The 25,388-nt window shown below is 53.5% G+C and overlaps 1 protein-coding gene across 4 annotated transcripts in view; it reads left to right on the top strand.

The window, feature by feature from the left end:
• Window positions 1-25,388, top strand: part of ASAP2 (ArfGAP with SH3 domain, ankyrin repeat and PH domain 2) — a 153,720-nt gene that overhangs the window by 125,854 nt on the left and 2,478 nt on the right. The window contains exons 16-28 of one of the 4 annotated variants that reach the window (XM_043469386.1): window positions 805-899; window positions 6,498-6,687; window positions 7,390-7,475; window positions 9,321-9,436; window positions 10,470-10,537; window positions 12,022-12,135; window positions 14,339-14,591; window positions 16,884-17,018; window positions 18,518-18,686; window positions 23,008-23,057; window positions 23,518-23,609; window positions 23,971-24,121; window positions 24,170-25,377. In XM_043469386.1, the coding sequence (XP_043325321.1) occupies window positions 805-899; window positions 6,498-6,687; window positions 7,390-7,475; window positions 9,321-9,436; window positions 10,470-10,537; window positions 12,022-12,135; window positions 14,339-14,591; window positions 16,884-17,018; window positions 18,518-18,686; window positions 23,008-23,057; window positions 23,518-23,609; window positions 23,971-24,121; window positions 24,170-24,312 (1,662 nt within the window). In that variant the 3' untranslated portion in view covers window positions 24,313-25,377. Of the gene's footprint in view, window positions 1-804; window positions 900-6,497; window positions 6,688-7,389; window positions 7,476-9,320; window positions 9,437-10,469; window positions 10,538-12,021; window positions 12,136-14,338; window positions 14,592-16,883; window positions 17,019-18,517; window positions 18,687-23,007; window positions 23,058-23,517; window positions 23,610-23,970; window positions 24,122-24,169; window positions 25,378-25,388 lie in introns of those variants that run through there. The other 3 variants (XM_043469387.1, XM_043469388.1, XM_043469389.1) reach the window with 3 other exon arrangements.

The following is a 25,388-nucleotide window of genomic DNA, read 5'->3' as shown; positions in this document are numbered from 1 at the left end:
AGGGGATGGGACAAATAAGTCCCTGCTCCTAAGACCCCAGTCACTCCAGATTTGTGCACCCATTCAGGAGTGTGCCAAGTGCCACTCTGCTGGGTGGCCTGGCTGCCACCAGCCGTGGTATTTACGTGGTACCCGCCGCATCCAGCACAGAGCCTGTGTCAGGGAGCAGCGATGAAACCTGCTCCTTTCTAACTAGGTCAGGGGGTTGATCAGCAAGTGAGAACCTTACCTTGAAACAGACGTGTTTTCAGTGCTTTAGTGTATTGAATGCTTTCACATAAAATCCCATTTTATCATTATTTGCAGGCTGGCAAGGTAGGTATCATCCCCATGTTTCTATTAAAAAACCGAAGCTCAGGGAAGCCGCCTTGCCTGTGGTCACAAAGCCAGTAAATAGAACCATGATTGAATGTGAATCTTGGCTTCCTGGCCCAGGTCCCCCCCTCACTGGCAAGAGTAAAGGCTGTTAGATCTCTCTCAGCCAGAGCGCAGGTTCTTCTTGGGGTGGGAGGTTGGGGAAAGAATAGAAACTTGAGTTGAGCCAAGTTCCTGCTCCTCCCAGTCCACGGAGGCTTTCTGTCCAGGGAACGTTTTACGAGAGCCCTCCTCTGTAACAGGCGCTTCTTGTCTCTGGTTTTATGGGTACCTCTGGGGTTTGGGTTTTGTCCAACTTCATTAAAGGCAAACTGCTTTATTGCTCTATTTCTTAGAGACCATTAAATAAATCATCAGCTGTGTGAGTAGTGTGGAGCGGTGGAAGGTATTAATAATTGAGTGCACTGAAACAGACTTTTGTTTTTGCAGCTTGCCAAGAATATCGGGAACGCAGGCTTCAATGAAATCATGGAGTGCTGTCTCCCCGCTGAGGACTCGGTCAAACCCAACCCGGGCAGCGACATGTACGTATGCGGCTGGTGGGTCTCACCTGCTGAACAAAGGTTGGCTTGCCCCTGGGCCCCCAGAGGCAGGGGGCTAACAAGTCTGGGTGTATCGGTTGTTGCTTCTTTAAGGAAGAAATCAGCCTGTGTTGTGTAGAAAGTCTCTGCAACCCTTCTGGGTGTCTAAGTAGAAATTTGATGTGGCAGTTTTTCTTAGAAGCCATAGGCAAGCAGATTTCCCTGGGGGTTGGGGGTTGGGCGGGGAACGCTGAGTGTCACCCTCTATGTGGGCACAGCCTTGCCTCTGTCTCAGGGCAGGGTCGTTGCCCTCCCACCTGAGTTCTATCTGAATTCTGAGCGGCTGAGAGGGTGGGTTGTCACAGATAACTTGATTATGTCTGGTCCTCAGAACAAATGTGGAATGTGTCGTTCCCTTCAAAAAACTTTTTGTTTCTGTTTTAACTGTTGACATGAAACCTGATTAGGACATGTTCATGCCTCATCATGCACCCAGCTGGCCCACTGAGGCAGAGCTGACAGCAGGGGAATTTCCTACCAGTCTTATCATATAAAGCATAAACCACCCAGGCCACACACTGGTCCTTGAGAGAAGTGATGGGTGACCGGGGGCCAGGGCAGTGCCTGGCCTGCCCCCCAAGGCTCCAGCCCTGTTCTCCCTGGGTGGCCTGTCTGCTGCACCAGGACTGGGGTTGTTTACCCGCTCTAATGGGGCACAGTGGGGCAGATGGGGGTGGTCCCAGGCCAGTTCAGCATTTGAGTGGTATTGTTGTTCAGTCGCTCAGTCGTGTCCGACTCTTTGCAACCCCATGGACTGCAGCACGCCAGGCCTCCCTCTCCATCACCAACTTCCGGAGCTTGCTCAAACTCATGTCCATCGAGTCAGTGATGCCATCCAACCATCTCATCCTCTGTCACCCCATTCTCCTGCTTTCAGTCTTTCCCAGCATCAGGGTCTTTTCTAGTGAGGCAGCTCTTTGCATCGGGCGGCCAGAGTTTTGGAGCTTCAGCATTAGTCCTTCCAGTGAAGATTCAGGGTTGATTTCCAGTCAGAGTGTGTTTTGGCAGGAAAGGGGAAGCGAGAAAATAACGTGCTCAGGGACTTGCCTGGTGGTACAGTGGATAAGAATCCGCCTGCCAGTGCAGGAGACACAGGTTCGATCCCTGATCCTGGAAAATTCCATGTGCCATGGAGCAGCTAAGCCTGTGCTCTGCAACCACTGAAGCCGGCACACCCTAGAGCCTGTGCTTTGCAACAAGAGAGGTCATTGCAATGAGAAGCCCCCGCTCGCTGCAACAAGACGAAGCCTGTGTGCAGCCATGAAGATCCAGTGCAACCAAAAAAAATAAAAACAAGAAATAAATAATTAAAAAAAAGACATATGTGCTCAGAGAGAAGAGAGAATCCATTCACTGAGACAGCCGTCCCCTGGGAGTAACCAGAGCGAGAGCTGCTGGCAGGGCTCCCCCGGGTGTCGGGCGAGGACCCCAAACAGTGGTGGGGAGAGGGTTTCCTGCTGTGGGGGTGGGTCTTTGGAAGCCAGGGCCACAGGATCTGTGTTCTTTGGCCTCGGGTGAGGTGACTTACCTCCAGGGAGGGAGCTTAGACAGACTAATGGGAGGAGCAGGTGTCCTGCATGTCGCACACCCTCACAGGTGTCAGCCTCGGAGGTGAGTGTGGGTGGGGTTGGCTTAGCGTCGGTTCTCATCTGGGTCCTGGAGCAGATGGCAGTGGTGTGGCATTTCCTTGAGATTGCACGAGGTGTGATTTTAGATTCCAGGCACGGGGCTTACTGAGTTGGTATCCTCTCCTGATGAGGATCTGAGTTCCAAGTCTGTATCCTTACCCAGACTTGGAGAGACAACAGGGAAGTATAGAAACCTGCATCCTTCCCCACCATGGGAGCTGGGAGGGTTCATCAGCTTCCCCGGGCCCTTTTCCTTTAATAGAAAGAGAGGGACAGCCATCCCCCCGCTCACAGAGTCGCTGGGACGTACATCAGGGGTGAGGGGGTCGCTCACCTCGTGCTTGGCTGGTGTTGGCAGCCCTTGTTGCTCCCTGTGGGTATGGGTGCTGAGAAGTTCGGGTCCTCTCAAGGCAGGTGCCCGTGGAGAGGTCCCTTGACATGGGCTGACTGGGTTACGAGAAGGTCTGTTAGGACCTGGGGCACTTCACTTCACTTACTGTCTCATAGACACCTGCTCTCATGGTGAAGGGCGTGGTCTCCTGAAATCCTGTAGTATTGATCTACTTTGAACAAAGTATAAGACATGGTCACTGATTTCTTCCAAGTACCAGGGGTACTTTATAAAAGCAGAGCATTTGTTTATTCTGGGCAAAAATAGTTCTAAAAAGTGAATCCTGCCTGCATAGAACTCTTGGATATAAATGTTCCCTCTACACTGAGCCCCTGCCCCGCCTCCCAGCCTTGGCGCCAGTGAAAAGGATGTTTACTCCTTTTTTTTTTTTTCAAAAAGAGGGTAGGTGACCAGTGTGATAGCATACTGGCACCCACGTGGATGCCCCCTCAGCTGAAACCAGTTGCAGGCATAGCTCTGTTTTAAAGCATTTCATCCCACTTTACATTGTACCTAGGTGTCCACATACTTCTTTCTACTGAATCTCACCTTACTCATGTTTGTTTGTCCCACCATAATATGTTGCTTGTGATGGGAAATATTTGTACATAAACAATGAAACAATGAGTCAGAGGTGAAGCCCTAGCTCTGTGACTACTTAGAGAAGCTACTGTCTTAACTTCCAGATTAAAAGGAGTGCACTGCTCCTGGCTTTATCTCAAAGCAGCACACCATCTGCAGATGAATCTGTTGAAAGGGAAGCCAGAGACCGTCTCGTGGCCTGTGAATCCCCAGATGGATTTGGGGGGGTGTTGAGAGATATAAATAGGCAGGAAGCAGGGAGCTTCCTGCTCACTGAGGCCAGAACTGTTTCTCTCCCGTGATTGAGGGCTCTCACACACGCCGTGTCCTTTGGAAGTATAAGAAGCCTCCCTCTCTGAACACATGCCAAACACATTATTATTAAATTCATTGCTTTCCTCCAAAAGCCTTAACCTTTCCCAAAAAAAGAAGAGGTGGAGGGGTCACACTGGCAGGGTCAACTTCCACCAGGAATCCGTGGGGCCTGGTGTGGTCCCAACAGACCTGTACCTGTGCTGGTGGAGGGACCACCTTCTGGGTTTGGGACCCAGAGCCTGGACAAGTGGATAAAACATTTAAAAAGTACAAGGTCCAGTTTATCACTAGCCCCTTCCTGAGGGTTCATAGTGATTCTGTCCCAAAGTGATTATTGGAGCCATCTAAGCCTTGATACCTGTCCAGCCCTGCCGCCCGTCATAAGAGACCTGTAGAGTTTCATCAGACGGGTTGTTGGTTTTGTCCAGCCGGGACAGTCACCAGGTAGCAGCCAGAGCATCGCTCTGGCCGGGAGCCCCTGCGAGGAGAGCTCAGTTCAGCGGAGCAGGGCGGCCCTCGGAGCTGCCGGGCTGCTGGAGGGCGTGGACTCACGTTCACAACGCTGTTGCGAGGGTGAGATGGACAGCACAGCTCCGCCCAACCTGTGGCCCTCAGTAACCGTCCCCTATTGGGGACACGTGTGAGGTCCCCCAGCACAGTTCACGCGAGGCAGCGTCTATGGACACCCAGGTGGTGGTTTATTAGGTGAAGCTGGCAAAGTGTTGTATGCCCCCACTGGAATCCCGGAGTTGACCCACCCGCTCCTGAACCCTGGTGGGCTGCAGCGAGGACCCACGTGGGTTGACCTGGGGGCCTTGGGCCCTGACAATCATAGAAGCAGGTGCGGTGGGTGTAGCCCTGGTCCCCAGGGAAGGAGCGAGCAGTGCCCCGGCCAGGAAGAGCTGGTGGGTTCCCCCAGCGCCTCTTCACTCCGTGCTGCCCTGGTTACTGCATACGGAACCCTGGTCTGAAGGCCTCAGTGTGCTGTCTCTGTCTCTGTGATTCCAAAGAGGCCTGCGAACAGATGTCGTTGGCTTGTGCATGCCTCACAGGCCGTGTACACTTGCACAGGATGAGGAGGTTTGAGTCGCTGGCCCAGAGTCGCTGGGGTGGGGGGGTGGGGAGGCGGAAACACCTTGATCCGTGCTGAGTTTTTGTCTTGGAATTTTTAACAACTTGGTTGAAATATGAGTCACATACCATCACAGTTCACCCATTTAAAGTACAGTTCACTGGCTTCTAGTATATTCTCAGTTGTTCTTCCATCACCACAAGCAATTTTAGAACATTTTCTTCCCAGCAGAAAGCCCCGTACCTGTAAACCATCCCCTACTCTGTCCCCTTACGCCCCGCCTCCCCGCAACACACCCTCCCCCCAGCCTGGGGCCGCTGCTCCCCTGCTTCCTATCTCTACACATTTGTCGGTTGCGGGCATTTCAGTGAATGGAATAACACCACGTGTGGACTTGAGTGTTGGCGTGTTACTTTTAGGATTTCAGGATGTTTCCAGGGTTGGTCCACGTGAGTGCTTCATTCCTTTTGTGGCTGAGTCGTACTCTTGTTATGTGGACACCACGTCTTTTTTACCTGTTCATCAGCTGATGGACCCTTATGACTTGGTTGTCATGGGTAATTAGCGTTTACTGTCCCTCAAACACCATGTCTAGGTTTTTATAGTTGCTGTTGGCTGCATGTTATGGTCCTTGGAGTGAAATGCTCAGTCCTCTGGACCAGGAGCCGCTGTTTTTCTTGCTCCATCTTTCGAGTTCATCAGTACTTTCCGAGGCCCTAAGGACCTGCTGGGAGTGCAGCAAAGTGTCACCTCATGTGCTTCGCCCAGGCTGTGTGCATTTCACAGATAAGAAGATTTGGGGTCACGTACTTGCCCAGGGTCACTTGGCAGTCTACAGCGGGGGAGGATTTTGGCTCCCCTGGATTTGATGCCGCTCCATGCTCCTTGGAGAGGTGGGGTCTGTGCCCACAAGGCCAAGTTAAAGCCTTGAATAGACCATGAAGATGGACAGCTCGTATGATTTCATGGGGCACATAGGGAACCTGCCTGCTAGGCATGGCGCCCACAAACAGGAAAACAGCCTTCCCTCGCAGTCTGCCAGTCCCCCAACCCGGCTGCTCAGCCCTTAGACCCAGACCTTGATACCGCTTGTCTTGGGTGTCCAACCTCCTGAAAGTGCTAGAGGCAGGGTGGACGCTGGTGCTGCAGGGGAGCCACACGCTGCCTGCCTCCTGCTCTGTAATTTTCTGCCCGTGCCGCTTGTTACCAAGTTGCCAAGTTGGGTCCAACTCTTTGCCACCCCGTGAACTGCAGCATGCCAGGCTTCCCTGTTCTTCACCATCTCCCAAAGTTTGCTCGAACTCACGTCCATTGAGTCGGTGATGCCATCCAGCCATCTCATGCTCTGTCACCCGCTTCTCCTCCTGCCCTCAGTCTTTCCCAGCATCAGGATCTTTTCCAATGAGTCAGCTGTTTGCATCTGGTGGCCAAAGTACTGAAGCTTCAGCATCAGTCCTTGTTACCATGAGGGGGTGGGATTATTTTTAACTCATTACAGATGAATGGATGTTAAGGCCCTTAGTCATTTACAGGGCAGTTATGTTTGATTTCAGGAACGCAAGAAAGGACTACATCACTGCCAAGTACATTGAGAGGAAATACGCAAGGAAAAAACACGCGGATAATGCGGCCAAACTTCACAGTCTTTGTGAAGCTGTGAAAACAAGAGACATTTTTGGATTACTTCAAGCATACGCGGACGGTGTGGATCTTACAGAAAAAATCCCACTGGCCAATGGACATGTAAGAAAGGACATGTAAAAACAGAAAGGGTTGGGAGGGTTGATGGGGAGTGACAAAGCAGTGTCATCAGAAGTGCTGACAGTGTCATTAAACACCCTGAGCGAAGAGGCAGTGAGTCCTGGGTGAGTGTGGTTGATTCTTCAGCCAAACTGTGGTGGCAGCTCTGGGGAGAGAGTCCATCCCTGGGGGAAGGAGCCTTTTCTCAGAGGCCTAAGCTTCATCATGTTGATGATGCAGGGAGGGGGTCAGAAAGCTTGAGAGGACTTTGCAATGAAACCCCCGCAATTTTTCATTCTTTTCCGGGGAGGGAGGAGGACGAGGACCAGTCTCTAAATGACAGGTTCCCAAGGGCAGATTTTGCCATGGAGATTGGCTTCCCTGGTGGCTCAGCTGTAAAGAATCTGCTTGCCAGCATAGGAGACTCAGGTTTGATCCCTGGGTTGGGAAGATCCCCTGGAGGAGAGCATGGCAACCCATTCCAGTATTCCTGCCTGGGAAATCCCATGGACAGAGAGCCTGGCAGGCTACATACAGTCCATGGGGTTACAAGACACAACTTAGCAATAGGTAACACATTTTAGAGATAGGTTTTTCAAAGGACAGACTCAGAGGCTTTTAGAAGAGAAATACACGCTTTCACTCGCGTTGGCCGCAGATGAGTGTTCCCCTTGGGACTCTGGAATGTTTCTGTTTGGTCTTCAGGAGCCGGATGAGACTGCCCTCCACCTTGCCGTCAGGTCCGTGGACCGGACTTCTCTCCACATTGTAGACTTTTTAGTTCAGAACAGGTAGGTATCCTGAAATCAGGGCTGGTGTTTGATTTTGCTCCTGGGTGTTTCTAGGGAAGGGATCAGGGGTTGCCTCACTGCTTCCGCAGTGTGGCCAATGTGCTAGAATTTCCTCAGGTGTGACTAGGATTTACCGGACAGCGAAAGGGCTGCAGGTGTGGGGTGTTCCCGTGCAGTCTTAACCCCTTCTGGTGTCTGTAGCATCCAGCTTCTATTGTCTGGAGCTCAGGGGGACACCCCGTGAATAAGTCTGCTGAATTCTGAGCCCCTGGTAAGCATCCTCTGGCTGTAGCCCCCTTGACTGTCAAGTGGGAAGTTGCCCCCACGAGGTCAGACAGGGCAGCCCCCAGGCTTGTCCTGTGAGGTGGGGGTCCCATGACATCAGGCAGGGCAGCCCCCGGCTTGTCCTGTGAGGTGGGGGGGTCCCATGACATCAGGCAGGGCAGCCCCCAGGCTTGTCCTGTGAGGTGGGGGGGTGGTCCCGATGATGTCAGGCAAGGCAGCCCCCGGCTTGTCCTGTGAGGTGAGGGGTGGTCCCGATGACGTCCGGCAGGGCAGCCCCCTGGCTTGTCCTGTGAGGTGGGGTTCCCATGACGTCAGGCAGGGCAGTCCCCAGCTTATCCTGTGAGGTGGGGGTCCCATGACGTCAGGCAGGGCAGTCCCCAGCTTATCCTGTGAGGTGGGGGTCCCATGACGTCAGGCAGGGCAGTCCCCAGCTTATCCTGTGAGGTGGGGGTCCCATGACGTCAGGCAGAGCAGTCCCCAGCTTATCCTGTGAGGTGGGGGTCCCATGACGTCAGGCAGGGCAGTCCCCAGCTTATCCTGTGAGGTGGGGGTCCCATGACGTCAGGCAGGGCAGCCCCCTGGCTTGTCCTGTGAGGGGTGGTCCCGATGACGTCCGGCAGGGCAGCCCCCAGCTTATCTTGTGAGGTGGGGGTCCCGTGACGTCAGGCAGGGCAGTCCCCAGCTTATCCTGTGAGGTGGGGGTCCCATGATGTCAGGCAGGGCAGCCCCCGGCTTGTCCTGTGAGGTGGGGGTTCCCATGACGTCAGGCAGGGCGCCATGAGCAAAGGGAGAGGGAAGCAAGAAGCAGGGCTCCACCTCCAGAGCGGGCCGAGATCAGAGATCAGGCTTTTTTTTTTTTACTGAAAACGTAGCTGCTTGGAAAAAAGGAACAGTGAATGTGGGTGGTTTCTTCCTGTCGGGATCCTGAGGCTTCATCTCCTGGTGATCCCTCCGCGTCCCCACGTGTCTGTTCAGGGTGGAGCCCTGCTGTCCCGCTCAGAGCGTGACGTCCGGTGGGCTGAGTGGCTCGTCCTGGGATCGCCCGGTCTGTTCTGTGTTGGCAGAACCCGTGTGGTCCCCTCGTTCCCCCAGAGCCTGTTTTCAGGGTGGTCCAGGGCGAGCCAGCTCAGAGGAGCCTGGTGACTCTGAACTTTGGAAAAAGTGGCTTTTCCCCTTCCTGGCAAGAGTGTCGTCAGTAGGACGAAAAGAGCTCAGCCCAGCCTTCCGTGCTGTGGGACACGCTGGTGGGGCCCTGGCAGTGCAGCGGGAGGGACCCTGGTTCACCTGCTTCTCCCAGCGCCTGTTCAGGGGTGCACAGGTGCCTCGCCCCCTTTTTTTCGCCGGCTCTGCCATCGTCGTTTATTCCCCGATGGCCTTAAGCCCAGGCCGCCTCCTGCCACAAGCTGGGCTGGCGCTGTGGCCCCCCCCCTCCCGGGGGAAGACGAGAGACCCTGCCAGCCACGAACCCGGGCGCCGACTGCCTCTCCCACTCCCAGACCCTAGTCCTCTGACCTGAGACTCCCCTATCCTCCTTTCTCTCTCTGCGTCCGTCCTCGCCAGCGGGAACCTGGACAAACAGACGGGGAAGGGCAGCACGGCCCTGCACTACTGCTGCCTGACGGACAGCGCTGAGTGCCTGAAGCTGCTGCTGCGGGGCAAGGCCTCCATTGGCATCGGTGAGCCTCAGCCCCGCCTCCTCCTCCTCCCCGACCCCTCTGGCCACTGGGCTCCGGGCAGAGCCTGGAAGCTGGCACCACCCAGGAAGAAAAAGCCCGCTCTGCCAGGCTGCTGTGGTCTGATACTTAACAGCAGTTTTCCTCCGCTGTCTCATGGACTTGCCCCCGTGTTGCTGGCGTTTTCTGGGCCATGAGAGGCAGAGGATGGCCTGCAGCTGTTAACCAGTGGCCAGGTGACCCTGGACAAGGTTCAGGCATCTTGCCCTCCTCTTTCTGACTCCACCTGAGATCAGACTTGGTCCCTCACTGGCCCTGGGTGGGCACGTTTACTGCTGGGAGTCACTGCCCACTGCCCCTCTGTTCATTGGCATGGAACCTCCTCCATGAGGGACCATGTCTGCTTGGCTTCCATCGCTTTCTCCTCGCGTGGCCCTGACCTGCAGCTGGCTGGGCACGGCCTAACCCCCAGGACATCTGGCTGTGATGTGTCCTGGGGAGGAGCTTTGAAGAATTATCAAAGAGCCAAGACTGGAAAAAAGCTCATGCCTGCTTGAGAGCTGAGTTTTTTTATTTTTTAATTAATCATCCAACCTCATTGACTGAGGTTTGTTTAGAAGAAAATACACAATTCCAAATTTACGGACTACTTATTAATAAAAGGAGGTGTAAAGTCTTTCAGCCAGGTTCCTGGAACTAGATTAGCAGTGCTTTTGGTTAGAGAATTACCATGAACTGCTTTACTCAGTGAATTACACCTTGGATGTTTATTTTTACATTAGTTGGCTTAACTTTAGTGCTTTTACTTTCATGATTAGTTCAAACCTTGTCTTTTAAAACCTTACTGACTGCACACTGCTTAGTTCTGTATGATTTCAGAATAGTTCAGCCCCGACGGGGGCTAAGTCACCGGAATTCATCAGTCAGGCCCAGTTTCATTTGGGCTGCTTCACTGGGTCTCTGTTTAATAGCCTTCGGGTATCAGACCTTTGCTTGATTTGGCCACAACACGTCCTTTCATCCCACCGTCCCTTAGCTAACGAGTCAGGAGAGACACCACTGGACATTGCCAAGCGACTCAGGCACGAGCGCTGCGAGGAGCTGGTGAGTCTCCCCCGATGGGGTGGGGGGTGCCCCTTGGGGAGGGTCCGCAGGAGGGTCCTGAGCAGATCCCAGTGTCCTAGAGGGGACAGCTTGGAGCAAGTGTCCTGGGGCACCTTTAGAGAGGAGGGGACCACCTGCCTAGCGGGACACTTGGAACATGAGTCAGTATTTTCTGGTTGGGCTCTGGTTGGTGTTGTCAGCTCTGGCTTTGGGGGTAAGTGGAGCCAAGGCCCCGGGGTTTGCAGGGAGCTCTACTGCTGTGGCTTGGGAAGGTCATGCCAGCTCTCCCCACTGTTGCCTTGTCTGTAACGTGGAGTCGGCTACGCCAGTCTGTAGGGTCGTCATGGACTTGAACTCTGTGAAGCCGTGGGCACGTACTAAGTGCTCGGTAAACAGAGCCATTAACAGTCGCTGCTGTAGAAGATGAGGAACATTATTATTACTATCCTGAGCTCTTTGTGTCCATTAACTCATTTAATCTTGATAACCCTTAGGACACTGATTAGTGGGTCCCTACTGTTACCCCTTCGGACACTGATTAGTAGGTGCCTACTGTTTCCTCTTAGGATACTAATTAGTGGGCACCTACTGTTATCCCTTAGGACACTGATTAGTAGGCGCCTACTGTTACCCCTTAGGACATTGATTAGTAGGCGCCTACTGTTACCCCTTAGGACACTGGTTAGTAGGCACCTACTGTTACCCCTTAGAACACTGGTTAGTAGGCACCTACTGTTACCCCTTAGGATACTGATTAAGTAGGCGCCTACTGCTTCCCCTTAGGACACTGATTAGTTGGCCCCTGCTGTTACACCTTAGGACTCTGATTAGTGGGCACCTACTGTTACCCCTTAGGACACTGATTAGTAGGTACCTACTCTTACTCCATTTTACAGATGAGGAGCCAGCTTCAGAGGGTTAAATAACTTGCCTGAAATCACATGGCTACTGTCTGGCTTTGGAGAAAATTTAGACCCTGATGTGCTAAGACACCCATTTATCTGATGCAATAACTTCTCACCTGTGCATCTAGAATGAAACCAGCTGGCCACCTTCCCAGAGAAAGCTGGGAAAGCAGTCATTTATGTCATTTTTTGCAGGACTTAATTCTCTTGCGCTGGTCAGGAGAAGCGGGGTCTACAGTTAGCAGGCTTGTTCCTTCTTGGATTAAGTGCTCCCTGTGCAGTTGTGGGTACCCAAGGGCTGGCCATTGCCCTTTAGATCTCAAACACTCCTTGGCTGCATGCTGTGACTTTGCAGCTTACAAAGCACTAAATGGGAGTTGTCGGGCTTGAGCTTCCAGGGTATGTGTGGATTTGGGAGGGGCGATTGGCCTGAGACGCAGCAAATTAAATAAGCCAGCCTCATGCTGGGGCACAGCTTCTCTGGGGCGCAGACCCGCTGCCCGCTGCCTCTCAATCCACATCTGCTTTACAAGGTCGAGTGTGTGAGCAGAGTCACTGACGGCCCATTGTCGTCCTCAGCTAAACCAGGCCTTGTCTGGAAGGTTTAATTCCCATGTTCACGTGGAATATGAATGGCGACTGCTCCACGAAGACCTGGATGAAAGCGACGACGACATGGACGAGAAGTTGCAGGTCTGTGCCAGCTTGCAAAACATGGAGAGTTTTATGATGAGCATCCTTCAGAGTGGTATGGGCCCCAGCCTTATATTTAGGGCAGAAAGCTGTTGTAGGAAAGGAAATAGAGTTTATTTTTTGCTTCCGCTGATCTCGGTAGTTTTTGGGTTTTACCCATCCCACAACTGCCCCTGTCTCCCAGCTCCTACAAATGTGACTTTACGGGACATTAGTTATGTTATCGTGGCAGCCGCTCACCTTCTGATACAAAGGATAGATACAAGAGGGCCTCTGATTCTGGTGGATGTTAGAGAAAGCTCTCTCACTGAGAATAATGTGATGAAAAGCCATGTTTCCCCCAGGAGTGGTTTTTGTGTTCACCGAGTTGATCTTTAAAACCTTCACTGAAATCAGTGACCCTTGAATCTCCTTTGGCCCAGCTCTTTCCTGTATCAGATGGGCCATTCAAGCCTCAAGACTGAGAGGCTGGCTTGGCCACAGTGAAGCCAGCACTTGGAGACTGCCCCAGGGCTCTTGCCTCCTCGTCCAGCTGCTCCTCGGGATGCTCCTGCTTTTGCACTTGGGGGCACCCCTGGGAGGTAACCACCTTCACACCCGTCTCAGAACTCAGAGCCAGACCCAGGACAACTACTCCAAAACCTGTATGCCTAGAAGCTGTGAAATTAGAGTGCTGTGATGTAAGGTTTTAATTCTTACTGCTGGACTTTAATGTCCTCATATGTATATTTCAGAAATACATGGCGTTTCTGAAAGCTGTTGGACTATTCTGTTTCTTAGAATAAGGAATTTCTGAGTTCGCTCTAAAACAGTATCAAAGTGAGAGGAGTTGGTTATTTTATACTTAGATTTTCCTTTTAAAAAGGTGAAGGTTTTGGACTTCCCTGGTGGCCCAGTGGTTAAGACTCCATGCTCCCAATGAGGGGGCATGGGTTTGATCCCTTCTTGGGGAACTAAGATCTCGTATGGGTCAGCCAAAAAATAAATAAAAAATACAATAAAATAATTTTTTTTTTTTTTTTTTAAAAAGAGAAGCTTTGAAACATCTGCCCCAGCATGAGTGCTTCTTGGTCAGACATACATCACGTTGTCAGGTTCCCAGGGTCATGCAGGCAGGGACTGGGTGGGTCCTGTGGTCCCAGTGAAAGCCCAGCAGCAGTGCTGACACTCACGCCCCCCGCTCCATCCCATCCCTAGCAGAGAGCGGCGGGCGTGGTTCACACAGCCGTGCTCCCTGTCGGAATTTAAACTCTGTAGGAGGAACCACTGGCCATTGAGCTCTGTGCACTGAAGCCGAGTGTGAGCCGTTGGTTGGCCGGAGCCTTGACCAGGCAGGTGGTCGTGTGAGGGCAGGTGGGTGTGACAGCCGGTACTCATACCTGCTAGACTCTGGGCTCTGTGCCGGTAGTTAAATTTGTACCCATTTAACAGATGAAAAATAGGATCAGCAAGGCTAGTTTGCTCAAGATCACAGCTGTTATAACAAAGCTGACATTTGAGATAGGAGTTTGATCAAATTTACCCAAGTCCCTGGTTCCTTGCATATGACCTTCAGGTGGAGCAAGGGTCAGCAAACCTACAAAGGGCCAGATGACAGATGTTTTAAGCTTGTGGGCCTAAAACACGAGCCTGTGTTCCAGCTCCTGTCCTCCAGGGTGGTTGGAGAGCAGCCATGGGCAGTGTGTAAACCTCAGGCATGGCTGCTTTCTGCTAATGTTTTACTTGTTAAAACAGGCGGTGGTCCCACAAGTCATAATTTGCTGACCTTGAGCTAGAGGACTCTGTAGAGTCCCGAGTTCTATGGGAGGAAGATGTTGATCTCCCCTGAATTAGCTGTGTGGCTGTTGAGGATCGGTCACAGCTGTGGATGCTGTCTGAGAAGGATGCCCGTGGAGGGGACGTGCAGTGAAAGCAGCTACGCCGGGCCAACTCCGGCTGGTACAGATGAAGCAGCTTATGTTCTAAGTTCTTCCCAGGATGAAGGATTGCAAGTTCTTGTAAAGCACGCTTCTTTTGGTGGGTGTGTCCATTAAGAGGACGCTAAGAGTGAGGTTTAGGTCTCGCCGCTGTCCTGCAACGGCAGAAATGCGCTGTGCCCAGGTGGTTGAGTGGCGTGCCTGGGCTTGTCACCAGCACATCCATAGCCATGACTCGGAGGTCAGCGCGTCTGCATCTCACACACCTCTGCCCACCACCCCCACAGCCCAGCCCCAGTCGGCGAGAAGACCGGCCTGTCAGCTTCTACCAGCTGGGCCCCAGCCAGCTGCCGTCCAGCGCCGCAGCTCTGGCGAGAGACGCCGGCGGCCTGGCCAAGGACAAGCAGAGGGGCTTCGTGCCCAGCCTCCTGCAGAACGAGACATACGGTGCCATCCTGAGTGGCAGCCCGCCGCCCACCCAGCCTGCGGCCCCCGGCTCGGCCAGCGCCCCCCCACTCCCCCCGCGGAACATCGCCAAAGGTATGTACTGAGCTGTTGGTCGCTCTGGGTGCAGGAGTGCTGTGACTGGGGTCACGCTTTGGGGACTCTGTCCTTGCTTTGTCCCCAGCTAGCTCGCCTGTGGGCCAGCGTCAGGACGCGTTTTTCTTTTGGGTCTTTTGTTTTTGGGTCTTTTAACGTTCTTTGCTTCCAAAATGAGCTCCATCATTCTTAGGATGGTGGGAGTGTGTCTTGGCTTCGTTCTTGCTCCGGGCCGGGCGGTGGCTTGTGTGACTCGGACTGCACTGCGCAGGCCTGGGGTGGCCGGGTGAGCCCTGCCGCTGTCCCTGGGTGTTTCCCGCAGACCTGCTTCCTGGTGCTGTTGTCTTTGCTGTCCACCCCTCCCGTTACCTCCATTCTTTCCCTTTCTATCTCTCTCCTGCCTGTACACGGCCAGCTTGTGGCATCTGATTATTTCTTCTCTCTGTGATTCCCCATGAAGTGAAGGATAGAAAGATGCTAATTTGGGAAGCAGTGCTCAGCCTAGCTGTAAAAATACAGAAGAGTCCCCAAGGGTCCTGCTGGCACTTCGGGTGCTGAAGCTTTGCTGTGCTGGCCTCAGTCAGTCTTTCACAGCGTAGTGAATTTGACACCACAGATGCTATTTTCTGTTTTTATAAAAATGGAAACTGAAGGCCCACCCACTCGCCCGCCCGCAAAGGTTAAGTAATTTACCCAGCACTGGAGGCCCACTGGCCATTTTGCTCCTTGAAGGCAGGTTCAGCAGGTGGCCAGGCCGGCTGTATGCTGGGGCTCCAGGGGCTTCCCGAGGGTGGGGGGCAGGAGCCTGCCCTGGGTGTGATGTCCAAGCCCCACAGCTGCTCTAGGCTGATGGCGGCCCCAGAAGTAAGTCCCACATTGCATTTCGCAGGAGCTGCTCTTGGAGAGGGGCACATAGCCGAGTGGCGGTGATGCTGGGAGGCCTGAAGTCTGTGCTCACAGAGTGGGGTGGCTGTTGCCCCCCACCCCCATCCCTCTGCCCTGGCTGTGGTGCAGGCCCTTCCACACGGCTCTGCCTCAGCGCTCAGGGAGGCCCAGAGGTCACTGGCCACACCGGGCAGTCCTTGGAAACCAGCCCGCCCCCTCCTGCAGAGCCCATTCCTCCTCCCAGGCCTGCGGGGAGCCCCTGTGCAAGGAAGGAGGTCACGCCCTGCAGCTGGAAGGGGCCACGGTGTATGAGGGCCGCTGTGGTCCGGGGGTCTCATGGGGGCGGCTTGTTGCCTCCCCCTCCTGCCTCCCAAGTCCCAGGTGTGTATGTTGTCTTATGAGGCTGGAGCTAAATGGTTAGGTCGTCGGCACCTCGTGAGCAGCTTTTCCTGACTGTGTATGTCGTGGGCGGAGAGATTTTCTTTTGCTCTGTTGGGTCACAGAACAGTGGTAGAAAGCTGTTCACCTGTGTTTCTTGGCTTCCTTCAAGTCTTAAGATGAGAAGGGTTTGGAGGGTTCCCCTTTTCTTCCTTTGGTGATAGAGATCGCCTTTCACCCCCTCCAGCCCACTGAAGCCTATCTTTGTTTTCTGTCTGTTCTACCCTTGATCCACGTGGACCCCAACAAATGGAAGAAGGTCAGTGCTGTCCCCGTCAGCAGACGTGGGCAGCCCCCCCCACCCCAGGTCTGCCCTATGTGGCTGTGGCCTGTTTTCATCTCCAGGCCCAGCCAGCCATGTGAGCCACATGCAGCCTCAGACACGATCACGCCTTTGCCCTGGGCTGACGCCGCTCCCTGAGGAGGAGCGGGCAGAGGAAGGGTGTCACCAGGTGCTGGCGTCCAGCCAGAAATACATCTGCCCTTCACCAGCTGTGTGTGACTTGGCCCTCCTCTCACGTGCTCTGTCTGAGGACAGGTGCCCCCCCGCCCCCGCCCCCAGCGACGTGCTGACCCCATGGGAGGACGTAAATGGGTAGAGACGAGCAGATGTCCCATCCCTGAGTGCAGCGCTCAAGAGGGTCACTGTGGTTATCATTTCCCTCTTCAGACGGTACTTCCATTAGAGACATCGGTAAGATGGAGACCAACTGGGAATTTTCCCAGGAGCATCGTTGGTTTGGTGTGTATTGGTATCTGTCTTCCAGGTGCCAGAAAGAATTTTTATTTTTAAACAAATGAACGGCCTGTTTGTGGTCTGACCGCTGTTCTGTCCACAGAAGGGTCACGTTTCCCGTTGCACAGGCAGAGGATCAATAATGCCGTGTTCTGTTTCTGTTTTTGTTCTGTGCTTCTGCGTGCGTGTGCATGCCTGCGTGTGCATGGGCGTGCGTGTGCGTGCGTGTGCAGCTCAGCCAGCCTCCTCCGCTAACGCCCCGTGGAAGACAAACTCTGTAAGCGTGGACAGTATAAGCCGGCAGCGATCTTCGTCAGATCCGCCCGCTGTCCATCCACCGCTGCCCCCTCTCCGCGTGACATCTACCAGTACGTTTTTTTTTCCTTTTACCTTTCTTGCCGTCGGGCTTCAATACTACACGGATGGCTGGTGGGGAGGAGGGGGTTGGTCTTCTCGGCCGCCACGTGGGGAGCAAGCCCCAGCCTGCACGCTGCTGGGGGCTCCCCCGTGGCCGCCTCCCTGCGCCCCCTCCTCCCTGGCAGCTGGCCGCTGTCTGTCCCACTCCCCACGGGGTCCACCCCCACTTTTCTCTGTCTCCAAGCACTCCAGCAGCGTTTCTTTCTCTCGCACGTCGGTGCCGGGGCCTCCTCTGGCTGTTCCGTGCTTTGGGGTACCGGCTTGTGTTCCTGAGGATTAGAATCTGCTCTGTGTTTCCCTTCAGTGTCATGTGTCCACCAGGGGGAGGGGCGGGGGGTGCAAAGCGGGGTTGGGGGGTGGCGACTGGACCAGGGAGGCGAGGCCTGGACACTATGGGAGGGGCTCTGGGCTCTCGGGGTGCGGGTCCACTCTGAGAGCGCTGAGGGTTTCTCTGGGTTTCCTTAGCTGGAGTTAAGGTGGGAGAAACCACCCCGGCTGCAGTCGGTGCCCTCCGGGTGCTGGAGGCCAAGCGGGCAGCTGCCTCGGGGAGGGGCTTCCAGAGGCTGCAGTGGGACAGGGGCACCCAGGTCCGGAGGCGGCAGCGAGGAGGTCGGTGGTGAGAGGTGCCCAGCAGGTCTCCGAAGCCCACTCTTCTGCCTCATGGTCCTGAGTCCCCGGGACTGTAGATAGGCATGCGAGAGTCTGCCTTTTGACTTTGCTTTTAAAGCTTATGAAAAAAGGAAAGAAAGCCTGAACTGGACTCCTCCCTGCTCAGCCAGCGCCCCCCACCTCTGCCGTCTGGGGCCGAGGCTCCTGTGGTGTCCACGTCCAGGCCCGGGGGCAGGTCACTGCCTCTGCTCGGACTGCGGGACACGGGTGCTGGCCGTTGAGAAGGGCGCTGACATTTGTCAGCAAATGGGAAGGAGGCTCAAGGTCTGGCCCCTTGTCTTACCAGCCCCATGCCCTCACTGAAAGCCTCGGCTCCCTCATTCTCTGTAAAATGTAGAGAATATAACTTGTTGCCCTGTCCCCTTAGAGACAGGAAGCCTTCACGGAGTTGGCCCTTCACAGCCTGTCCCCAGACTGACTGGCTGGCCACCGGGTGACATGGGTGGGCCCCCGGGCAGGACCCGAGCCAGGCCTCCTGCAGCTGCTTCTCCAGGTTCCCTGGAGGATGGAAGACCCAGTTGGCTTCCCCAGGAGGGGTTCTAGCTGAGAAAACACCCCCCAGGCCCATAGAGTCATTTTAATCCTCCCTTAAGGCCTAGAAGGACTCTCCACCGATACTGCTGTCTGAAAAGTCTTTGGTGGAAGTGGGTGTTTTCCCTGTGAAATAGTGGAAGGAGAAAAGGAAGCCCTCGTCGAAGGAGCCTCTGGTGGGAAGCCTGGGAATATGACGCCTGGAGGCTGACCCTCTGTGTGTGTCTCTCTCTCTTTTTTCTCTCTGCAGACCCCCTGGCTCCCACGCCACCCCCTCCGGTGGCCAAAACGCCCAGTGTGATCGAAGCCTTGAGCCAGCAGAGCAAGCCGGCCCAGCCCGGACTCCCACCCAGCAAAGCCCCGCCACCCTTGCCGCCCCAGCCGCCCAGCCGCCTCCCCCAGAAGAGGCCTGCTCCCGGGTAACTGCTGCTTGTCTATGTCCACCTCGGGGGCCAGCCAGGTCACCATCCATGCTTCCTGCCTTCAGGGGGCTTCCCAGTGCACCCGCCCTTCACCTGCTGGGGTTTCTCTGAATGTTTGAAATCATCCACGTTTCAAATTCTGCTATGACCCCTGAGGTCAAGTGTTGCATGACTAATTCATTATGTTTCAGGGTTCTTCAAAATAATTTACCAAGAATATACTGCAAACATTTCATACCAGTGCGTGTCTTATATCCACATGATGAATTTAGATTTCTGTTGAACATACACACTGGGACTGGGGGAGTTAAACTCCTCAAGACACAGGGCCTCTAGGTCTTACTTGTTGTTCACTCATAGGATTATCTTGAATACATGAACTCTTTGCAGTGCAGGGCATGTATTTCCAACAAACTAGGACATTCTCCTACATAAACATAATATAGCCAGCCAGATCAGGAAATTAACATGGTTGTTATTGTTTAGTCACTAAGTTGTGTCCGACACTTTGCGACCCCATGGACTGTAGCCTGCTAGGCTTCTCTGTCCATGGGATTCTCCAGGCAAGAATACTAGAGTGGGTAGCCATTTCCTTCTCTGGTGGATCTTTCTGACCCAAGGATCGAGCCCATGTCTCCTGCATTGGCAGGCGGATTCTTTACCACTGAGCCTACCTTCCAAAACGCAGACTCCAGGTTTTGCCATTTGTCTAAATAAATGTCCTTTACCACATTTATTGTAGTAAAGCTCATGGGATCCAGTTCATGGCTTTCAGTCTGGATCTTTATGGTAGAGAAATGGTTCCTTTTAGTGGAATGATACTTAAGACGCCAAGATCTGGGTGGTCGGTGTCTTCATTGCCGTTGGAGTGTCAGTGCTCCCAGGCAGGCCTTCTGAGTGATCAGAACTAGGCATACATACGTGTATATTCATACATATACATGCATGCTTGTATACATGTATAAACATGTTTATTTCTGTTTCTTGTCTATGTGGATGGAAATCCATGAGTTCACACTGTCTCCAGTTTCTCTGGTTCTAAGTAACAAACTACACCAAAATGTATTGACATAAGACACAACTGTCTTATTACGCTCATGAGTTTGGGTCAGCACAGGGGGAGTGGCTTGTGTTTGCTTGACAATATCTGGGCCTTTAGCTGAAAAGACTCGAGGGCTGGGGGTTGTTCAACACAGAGCGATTCATCAGAGGAGGCCTCCCCAGTCCACACACGTGGTTGGTGCTGGCTGTCAGCTGGGACTTCAGCTGGGGCTCTCGGCTGGAATACTTAACGTGTCCTGGCCCGTCTCACATCAGGGTGACTAGGCCCAAGAGCAAGTCCTGGAAACCAGCAGGGCATCACGGCTGCCTTCTGCTACTGCTCGGCACAGGCAGAGCCTGGACTCAGTCAGGGGAGGGTGGGGCATTACAGTGGCCATGCAGTCCATTCTCGGTGTTTTAAATGCTCCACAGGGTTCATTCTATTATAGCTTTTTATTCCTTTCTGCACTTGTTACTCCCTTTTCTAATGGTAAAAAAGTCCGGCTCTCATGTTTACGTGACTGATTGGTACCCTTATGAAATGCATCTCCCATCCCCGCCTTCTCCTCTGTGCCGAAGCCTCCTCTCCCTGCTGGAATCTGGGACCCTCCTGGGTCTCCAGCTCCCCTGACAGGCCAGCCCCTGCCCCCAGCCAGGTGGATGCCTTCCTGTGTCCCCTCAGGCAAACCCCCGTCAGGCCCCCGTCCGTGGATACCTCAGGCTCTGACTCCCCGGGTGAGGTGGTCTGTTTTCATCCCTGCTCCCAAGTAGATGATGGAGCCTCTCAACATAGAAACTACATCCTTTATCTGAGAAATTGTCACTGATTTTTTTTTTTTAATAACTTAGCATCTGTATTTTTCTAACTTGTAGTCCAATTCTTACTATTCAGATATCGGATCCCTTTGGCCTTTCCTCTATGTGTATCACCTTTTCTCTTTATTAGAGTAAGCTGATTGCTCTAACAGCCTACCCCTGGACCATCTCAGTGGTTTAACATAAGGAATTCACTTCTTGCTCCCATGAGTTGAGTGTCCCCATTCTTGCTTGTACAGCAAACCCAAGGGGGTGAGTCAGAGACCCAGACCCCTTCTACTTCTGACTCCACCATCTTTATCCCCTGGGCTGAGGGTTAATTCCAGATTGCCGGGAGAAATATCAATAACCTCATATATGCAGATGACACCACCCTTATGGCAGAAAGTGAAGAACTAAAGAGCCTCTTGATGAAAGTGAAAGAGGAGAGTGAAAAAGTTGACTTAAAACTCAACATTCAGAAAACTAAGATCCTGACATCTGGTCCCATCACTTCATGGCAAATAGATGGGGAAGCAATGGAAACAGAAACTTTATTTTGGGGGTGCTCCAAAATCACTGCAGATGGTGATTGCAGCCTTGAAATTAAAAGACGCTTGTTCCTTGAAAGAAGAACTATGACCAACCTAGACAGCATATTAAAAAGCAGAGACATTACTTTGCCAACAAAGGTCCATCTGGTCAAGGCTATGGTTTTTCCAGTAGTCATGTATGGATGTGAGAGTTGGACTATAAAGAAAGCTGAGCACTGAAGAATTGATGCTTTTGAACTGTGGCGTTGGAGGAGACTCTTGAGAGTCCCTTGGACTGCAAAGAAATCTAACCAGTCCATCCTAAAGGAAATCAGTCCTGAATATTCATTGGAAGGACTGATGCTGAAGCTGAAGCTCCAATACTTTGGTCACCTGATGTGAAGAACCAACTCATTTGAAAAGACCCTGATGCTGGAAAAGATTGAAGGCAGGAGGAGAAGGGGATGACAGAGGATGAGATGGTTGGATGGCATCACCAACGTGATGGACATGAGTTTGAGCAAGCTCCGGGAGTTGGTGATGGACAGGGAAGCCTGGCGTGCTGCAGTCCACGGGATCGCAAAGAGTCAGACACAGCTGAGCAACTGAACTGACTGAGGCTTAATTCTGCAGGAGAAACTGGGAGGGCTAGCAAACCCCTGGGGCCTGAGTGATGCTCTCGCTCAGGCCAGTCCAGTGGCCCCACCTAGAGGCAGGGGCTGGAAGTGCAGCTGCACTGCAGAGGGGCCAGCTCCCAGCCCCCTTCTGGTTCTCCATTCCGGCCTTGTTTCCCTGCTTGCTTGCTCGCTTGCTTGCTTTTTACAGTCAGCTTTCTGGGAGATTTTCTCAGCTTTTTTGTGATCATATAATGTTCATGTTAATAGTATCCTATTGGTTTCACGGACTCATTTTCTCTCATCTCTTCCACGATTCTTTCCGTTCTGACTTCTGTTATGTCATAGATGTTTCCCGTAGGTGTGGTCTTCCCTGTCACTAAGTTGCCCCTTCAGTTGCAGCACTAGAAGCTGGCAGACTGCACCCTGATGCACAGAGGAGCTGCTGGCCTGGGTCTTGCTGTATAGAGCAGTCTCCCTGGGTGGCCCTGGTATTGGACACCGCAGGTTCCTTACAGAACAGACTTCTGGTCTATTGCCTGAACGGAGCGTGTTTTCTGGTAGTCAAACGTAGAAATAAAGATAAGCTTTCACTTGGCCCCTCGGTCCTGAGGGGAGCCGAGCCATGGTCAGTCTCAAGAGGGTTACAGGCAGCAGGGGTCATGGTACAGAGGACGACACGGGCCAGTGGGGCCCAGACAGTCCTGGCAGAGCCCCCAGGGCCTGCGGATTGATCCAGCCCCACCTGCCACCGGAGGAGACCTGGGCCACGTGGGACGGGAACGTCGGAGGCAGAGCTGGTTCTCAGCGCCCAGCTTCCTGCCCAGACCCGGGGTGTCGGCCGCAGGCTCACACAGGACAGGGGAGTCCCGGGAGGAGCCTAGTTTTGGAAAAAGGAACCCCTGGGGGCTGGCGCTGTCCTCTGGGCCTCTTTCTCTTTTTCCAAGAGAAAAAGAATTAACTTGGATGGCAGTTGATAAAATTAGCTTGCCCGTTTTCAGTTTGAACACGGATAGGTCCTGTAGAACAGGGAGTGAGGTAGGGTGGTCACGTGCCTTTTGGGCCTACTGTACCAGTGACTCTAGGCTGCCCAGTCATGGTCAAGAACCCGCCTGCCAATGCAGGAGACGTAAGAGACGCGGGTTCGATCCCTGGGTCAGGAAGTTCCCCTGGAGAAGGGCATGGCAACCCACCCACTCCAGTATTCTGGCTGGAGAATCCCATGGACAGAGGAGTGTGGTGGGTTACAGTCTGTGGGGTCGCCCAGAGTTGGACACGACTGAGCAACTTAGCGTGCACGCATGTACCAGTGACACTATTTCCCCTTCTTCGTAGGCCTGACAAGTCAAGCCCACTGATTAACAAAGGCCAGCCGAGAGGACCTGGTAATTATTTCACGTGAACTGGTCTGTGAGGGCAGAGTGGGGGATGTGTCCCGTCGCGGTCAGCCCTGTCTCCTGGCCCAGCTGTCCTGTCCAGGGCAGGGCAGCCACCCTGCCCCCCGCAGAGCCCTGGTGCCCCTGTTCCCGGGGCTGCCCGGTACCATACCCCACATTCCACTCCCCTTCTGCCACTGGGGGCCGGTGGGGGGCCCGGCAGGGGATGGGGGAGGTGGTCAGTGGAGGAGGTTATAGCGTCTGCCCCACAATGACAGCTGCAGGCCGGCACAATGCACAAAGGCCGCAGGGAAGTCACAAGTTTCTTTGGCCTTCAGGGGATTTTCTGTCAATGATTAGAAAAACCTCAGGAAACCTGCCTTGTGAATCTGACACAATGGCTTTTACGTTGTCTCGTGGTGATGGCTGAGGGGGCATATTGTGAAGTTGACTCATTTTGGCCCTAAAGCAGTGGACCTCTCTGGAACAGAAGCTCTGGGTCCTCTGTCCAATGCCATGGTCATGCAGCCCCCTGCGCCCATGCCCAGGAAGTCCCAGACGGTGAGTGGACGAGCCCCTTCTTTTCTGCCTCTCTGCTCTGGCCGGGAGTGTGCGGGTTATCCTCCAAGGGCTCAGATCTAAGCCGGACATGGCCCAGAGCTCACAGCTGACGGGCTGGCTCTAGGACCAACCCCTGTCTGCACACCAGGCACCGGACTGCCACTCTCTTCCCTGGGTTGGCCTCCTCCAGGAAGTCCCCCTGCCCCAAGCTGCACTGAGCCTCCCCAAGTTGACCCTGGTGGGTGCGCAGGCCTGTAGGCTTGCAGGCCCCGGGGACCCGTTGGAAGCAAAGTGGCCCGGTTGTCCCCTGAGCAGGCGTGTCTCCCCACACACTGAGCCCTGAGCCCCCTTCTTAACACAGACCAAGCTGAAGCCCAAGCGGGTCAAAGCCCTGTACAACTGTGTGGCCGACAACCCTGACGAGCTGACGTTCTCCGAGGGGGACGTGATCATCGTGGATGGCGAGGAGGACCAGGAGTGGTGGGTGAGTCTGGGCCTGGGGGGGTCTTTCCCCAGGTGAGGCTGCCCTGCCCTGAGCAGCCTCAGCTGTCCTTTCTGTTTCTCCCCACTTCCGAGGGGTCCCCCCTCGGGTGGGCGGGCCATGTGGGCTGCAGTTTCCAGAGCGCACCTGAGGGTCTGCAAGGAGGACGTGGCCTTGGGAGTCTCGGGCTGCTGCCTCCTCCACAGTGCAACGACAGATTAGTGCTTTTTAAACTTTAGATTCTGACCAGCAGTGGATGTGTACTTAGTTAGTTGCTAAGTCGTGTCTGACTCTCTGCGACCCCATGGACTGAAGCCCACCAGGCTCCTCTGTCCATGGGATTTCCCAGGCAAGAATACAGGAGTGGGTTGTCATTTCCTTCTCCAGGGGATCATCCCGACCCAGGGATCGCACCTGGGTCTCTTCCATCCCCTGCTTTGGCAGGCAGGTTCTTCTTCTGCTGAGCCACCAGGGAAGCCCAGTGAGTTGACAGTGGAAACCTGAAGTCACAGCCAGCCTCAGCCTTTTTTTAATAGAAATATACGGCATGGTGTTCCCTGGTGGCCTAGTGGGTAGAACTTGGTGTTTTTCACTGCCGTGGCCCCTGGTTCAATCCCTGGTCAGGGAACTAATATCCTGCAAGTCGCATGGCATGGCCAAAAAGAATAAGATACCTCTTCAGTTTTTCTGTATATTTTTTTAAAAAACGTATCAAGTGCAGAAATGCTGCCCCTAATCTCCAGGGCTCCTCATTAAAAAAAAAAAAATTTACATTTTGGTGCTTTTCTTTTAGACTTTTACTTACCTAATTTACATCATTGAGATCAGACTTGATATAGAACTTACATAATTTTCCCAGAGCAAAAGTGAATGATTTACTGAAGTCTCATAAATGCTTGCCTACATTTAAATAGGACTCCCTCGTGTTTGCCCCTTTCTGTGACTTTGAAGCTCACAAACTTCTGACATTCAGTCCCTTTGTCTATTGAAAAAACAAAAACACAGATCGGGGTGGTGGTCAGATCCTGTCCTATGTGCCCCCCAAGACTGCCAGGACTGTAGTGGGGGCGTCTTTGAGGGCACCGACTGGCCTTGAACAGGAGTTCCGAGTAGTAGGCAGGGATGGTTTGAAATGTGAGTGGAAGAAAAAACAGCTTAGATGTTTTACCCAAGTAATTCTTTCCCAGAAGAAGTTCTTCCGGACAGTTTTGTTTTTTTTTCTCCCCTCCAAATGCTAAAATGCCCTTCAGAGTTTCCAGCATTTGGAATTTTTATAACCACCTAACCTTGTACTCGTT

This window comes from Cervus canadensis, chromosome 5, assembly GCF_019320065.1.
Source record: "Cervus canadensis isolate Bull #8, Minnesota chromosome 5, ASM1932006v1, whole genome shotgun sequence".
In the NCBI taxonomy this organism is placed as follows: domain Eukaryota; kingdom Metazoa; phylum Chordata; class Mammalia; order Artiodactyla; family Cervidae; genus Cervus; species Cervus canadensis.
Note: the sequence above shows the minus strand (reverse complement) of the source record. Positions and strands in the feature narration are given on the sequence as shown.